The sequence below is a fragment of the Morone saxatilis genome, unplaced genomic scaffold (genome assembly GCF_004916995.1).
Source record: "Morone saxatilis isolate NCDOM2014 unplaced genomic scaffold, NCSU_SB_2.0 Contig17, whole genome shotgun sequence".
Lineage (NCBI taxonomy): Eukaryota > Metazoa > Chordata > Actinopteri > Moronidae > Morone > Morone saxatilis.
Window position 1 is genome coordinate 6,388,421 of NW_023339729.1, and position 4,652 is coordinate 6,393,072.

The 4,652-nt window shown below is 46.4% G+C and overlaps 1 protein-coding gene across 1 annotated transcript; it reads right to left on the reverse strand.

Moving 5' to 3' along the window:
- Positions 1-451: 451 nt before the first annotated feature.
- hmx1 (H6 family homeobox 1) lies at positions 452-3,099 on the reverse strand. The gene is made up of 2 exons (XM_035660735.1): positions 2,651-3,099; positions 452-1,316 (listed from the first exon to the last, which is right to left on the reverse strand). Exons 1-2 carry the CDS (start codon positions 2,949-2,951, stop codon positions 694-696), a joined length of 924 nt encoding a protein of 307 aa, XP_035516628.1. The 5' UTR covers positions 2,952-3,099; the 3' UTR covers positions 452-693.
- Between the last annotated feature and the right edge of the window lie 1,553 nt (positions 3,100-4,652).

Below are 4,652 nucleotides of genomic sequence, written 5' to 3' on the forward strand. Positions count from 1 at the left end.
TGGGATGTCTTCCCTGTCCAGTGCATGTTTTTATATCCTGATTATTTTTAAAATACCCGGTCATTTTTGCGAATGTAAATTATTGTATATTCATTCATACATTATTTTATGAACTAGATGCTCAGCTGAAAAGCTTGAATGAGAAAGGCCTACTAAAAGCAGAAACTCGAACAAGTGTATAAAAAGTTAACTTCCGAAAAGACACACAGGTTCCTGTTCGGTCGTTGTGTCAGTGCACACACGCATTCAGTGCAGTCTCTGTTAACCATTGTCAGTGTGGCTCTGCTTGTGACTGACAGAAAGGAAGACACATTTGACAACAGTGGGTATTTACAAAGAACAGAAATCAGACAGTTTTTGTGCTTCATTTTTTATTTATCTATTATGTGAAAAAGTGACAAAGTTGGAAAGATTTGTGGCTTTTAAATATAAATGTTTGCAAAAATATGTGTGTATTTAAACATACAGTACAGTACACGAACAGCTTCCGGCCTTGCCATGCGTGTCTGTTGTTCTCCTGTAGAAGCTCCTGAACAGATTTATAAAAAGGATATAATCACGGTCTCTGCGGCTCTTATCTTTGGATGCAGTCAGCACTCCCCTGCGGCATTGTGGGTTATTGCACGATTCAGTATGAACAGGGTGAATTTACGTTATTAACAAACAGTCTGATGTATCAGTCTCCATCAGTCATTACACCAAGCCGGTCATCTGCGACCTTAGCATGCTCATGGAGTGAGCAAACGAGGACAGGGGGTAGTTGATGGAGCTGGAGAAGCCCCCGACGGCTGGAGACACTGGATGTCCGTTCAGGTTGAAACCCAGTGCGGCGGTGGGTGCGGGTCCCGGGCCCTCGTGATACAGAATGGGGACCCGGACAATCCGCTGGGTCGAGTGTGAGATATGTGCAGCCTCAAGGTCCGCCGCCAGCTGTCTCTTCCATTTATTCCTCCGGTTCTGGAACCAGATTTTGACCTGGGTCTCTGTCAGGTGTAGAGACGCTGCCAGGCCCGCTCTCTCCGAGCTGCTGAGGTACCGTTTCATGTCGAATGTGGACTCCAGCTGAAACACCTGACTGCGGCTGAACACGGTCCGGGTCTTCTTCTTCCGGTTGTGGCTCGGGTCCGAGGTTGCGTCTTGCTCTGAGTGTGCGTCAAAAGCGTTGTGCGCGTCCTCGCTGTCGTCTGTCAGGTTGCTGTCACCGGTTTTCCGGTCGGTTTCGTCGCTGCCCTCGGTTATCGGCTCAGAGACGGCGGGGGAGCATCTGTCACTGGTTGATATGGAGCAGCAGTGGTCGTCTGTGTTCTCCCTTGGACCTAAAAGGAGACAGAACAAGAGCATGGCTGTGCTTTAAAGATAACTGAGGGAAACCCCAGTATTTGCTCAGTAGTTTTAGTTCTCAGCCCGTCTTTCTGGTATATTGTTGACCTTAAAACGAACACAAACGTTCACCCTTCTACTTCTGCATGGCGGAATACAGACATCAAAAATGGTGCACCAGAAGAAAATGAAAATTTGGAAGAGAGAAAACGTTCCTGAGATGTTCACTTAGCCAATGTAAATATTTTCTTTTGACATAAAATACTAGTTTTGTGTGTGTGTGTGTGTGTTTTGCAGTTCATCGGTTACCAGAAAGTTTGGGTGCGCATGGGCAAAGCAAAAGCGTTTCTTTTGGGTTGCATAATGATACATGTGAGGAAGTTGTCAGGCCCAATTATGACACAGATAATAGTGTAATGAAGAGATAACAGTCTACCAGAGGGAAACCAACCAAATCTGTGCAGCTTAATAACATCCAACACGTTAATGCCCATTTACTGTATTTAATATGGTGGCACTGGTATTGAATTGTAAACATTGGGGTGGTGATTGGAATTTTACAATCAAAGAATGTGACTGTACACACTAAAGGGAGGGGCACTTTGTTTTGATGTGAGGGCCACAAATGCCACGGAATCTGCGTAAAAGCGTCATATTGACGTGCAGTGCTCGGCCTCTGTTTTGGGTTGTATTCTGGCAGTTGTGCGTAATCTTCAGATTGGGATACGGATCTCTGGGTGACAAGCAACCACGAAATATCATCTGGTTTAATACAGTCGAGTTAAATTGCTCGTATGGTGATCTGACATGAAAAACATACAGTCTTACACGTGTTTACAACCGATTCTGTGCGAGAAAACAAACCAAGTGCACGGTAGCATTTAAACCAGTTAAAGAAGCTTGGTGGGGTAAACGGAGAGAAGAGCCACGACTGCAGCGGTCAGACTCCGCACTAGACTCGCCCTGACTTTGTTGGTTTTATTTACTAAAGCCAGAAGAGTTTCCATACACTGGCTCGACTCCATATGCTTCTAATAAAGCCACCGTAATAAATGTCCACCAAATACATAAACGACCTGCGGCGCGAATAATGGCATCAAACAGCACCTACTGCTGTTCTTTTTTAACTTTTTAACTTTAAGACTCTGACATGAGATCATCTGATACACCAGTTCCACAGTTTATTATTATATCAGTTGGTGTAAGCCAATAGTGTAATAGTCACCCTGCTAACATTACCGCAATAGCTGCCTTTTGAGTGTGATGATGCGCCCCCAGTTTAATTCGTTGCATACAGTTTGAGGACTCATAGAGGCTCATCTGTACTCACTCTGCGGTGTTTCCAAACCCCTGAAGTTGAAGGCAGTCCCCCCGCGGTACCACTGCAGCGGTGTGTTTCTGTACGGGGACCCAGCCGTGGAGCCGGAGCCATCGGGCGCTGGAGCGCTCCTGTCGGCGTGAAGTGCGTTCGGGACCCGGCCGGTGGAGACCGTCTCCGCACTGGCTTCCCCGCGACCGCCGTCCGACATAGACTGCTGCTCATTCCGTCCTTTGCCCAGGAGGTTCTCGATGAAAAACGACGACGCCCTCGATGAGGTGGGAGTCTGCTTTTCTGTTAGCTTCTCCGGCATGTTTTCTTCCCCCGATTTCACGGCGCTTTTACCCCAAAACCGAGCGGCTCCTGTCTTGACTGTGCGTTAAGGCAACCAGGAGTCCAAGCAGTCATTTCCAGCGTTGCTGCTTTTGCGCTGCGAACGGATGAGGACTCATGGCAGAGACGGGACGGGGATCTCCTCGGTGCCAGAGGGAGACAGGGAGACGGAAGCAGTAGTACAGTGAAACGTCAAGTCAAACGCTTAACGAACCGAGGCCATCCAGCGATTGGACGAGCACAATAGCAAATGGGGGTTTTCCAAGGAAAGGAGAAGTACTGTCTCCCTGCGTCAGCCGCTGAGTCCCTGTGTGTGTGTGTGTTTGTGTATATATGTTCACGTGCAGGCCCGTCCCCTCGAGGCCACGCGGCCAGGAGAAAACCTCTGCTCGCGGTACAGCACTCTTTATTTGGGTCAATTAGAGTGCAAATCAAAATAGAGATCCGCCGGGCAGCAGCCATCCCCGGGGTCGAGCCCCCCCTCGGTCCACTTTGACATAGGAAGAGTCACAGTCAGGGAACGACAGTGTGGAGCCTGTCCATTTTAAGGGTGTGTGTGTGTGTGTGTGTGCGCGCGCTGAAGTAGTTAATTTGCTCCTTCATACCATCATTATAGGAATGCGGTAAAAAAACAAATCTACCTGTGTTTCATCATTTTAGAGGCCTTTAGTTTGGATAACCTTTGACAACGTTTGACAGCCTCTGTAGGGCGCTGACGGTTCCGTTTTCAGCAGTATGTGCACCGTGGGCCTAAAGCCTGTAACAGTATATATGTGGTTGTTTGTGCTGGTTTGCAGTGGCATGATGACCTCACAGTTGTGCTTTTTGAACGCATGTGCGTACTGAACCACGCATGGCTTGGCAGTGGCACGTGAGACGCTGCGTCCTGGAGATGCGGCTGCTGTCAGAGGTTATCCAAACTTTGCGTAATGGCTCAGATACTCTTGATAATAGGCCTGTTTTTCTGCAGCTGAGCGCGGCGGCGTTTTATTATATCTAATTGCATATTTTCTCCCTTTTCTTTATTCAGAGTTGATCGGCAGAATGATATATTTGTCAATACAGTGTTATTGCAGTGGCCTGCTGTTTCAGTCGAATTATTTATGGGATTGTTTTGCTTTGTTTCATGATGTATAGCATACACTAATAGTAAATTAGGAGGTTGTACTCAGAACTTAATATTAGTGGATTATTACGTCTGTATGTTGTTTTTGTCTTTTTAAAAGAATTATTAAACTTGACATTTCCATTTGACTCGGAGCAACAGGCCTTTGGTTTCATGGGAAATTCGCCTCAAAGCAGCAAATAACCTCCTTTAAAAGTAGTCCGTCTAACCATAAACATCCACACCAAGTCACGTAAAGTTAATGCAGTTGCGCTGCGGGACCAAGGGTGAAACTTTTAATAAAAATCAAAGTAGCCGATTTACAGCTACTCCTGCTTATGTTGACCGTGAAGACGCAAAAGAAAAAGCTCAGATTAAGAAAAACATGTTTCCAGTGAATGCAGCGCTCATCGGGAAGATTAAGATAAGCTTATCACTATTAGATCATATGAAACATTTAAATGAGTGCTGACGGGCGTCTTTACCCTTTTCGCTGAAATGGCAAGACATTTGAGCTTTTTATTTTCCTCAATGGAGTCAGCGGCGCTGACCTTTTAACTCTCTCTCTCTCTCTCT

What these genes read in the sequence shown, in the direction of transcription:
- hmx1 (XM_035660735.1), bottom strand. Translation starts at nt 2,951, where the DNA reads ATGCCGGAGAAGCTAACAGAAAAGCAGACTCCCACCTCATCGAGGGCG. An exon ending in GGGTTTGGAAACACCGCAGA is followed by an intron (nt 1,317 to 2,650) that starts GTGAGTACAGAT and finishes GTCTCCTTTTAG; the next exon opens with GTCCAAGGGAGAACACAGAC.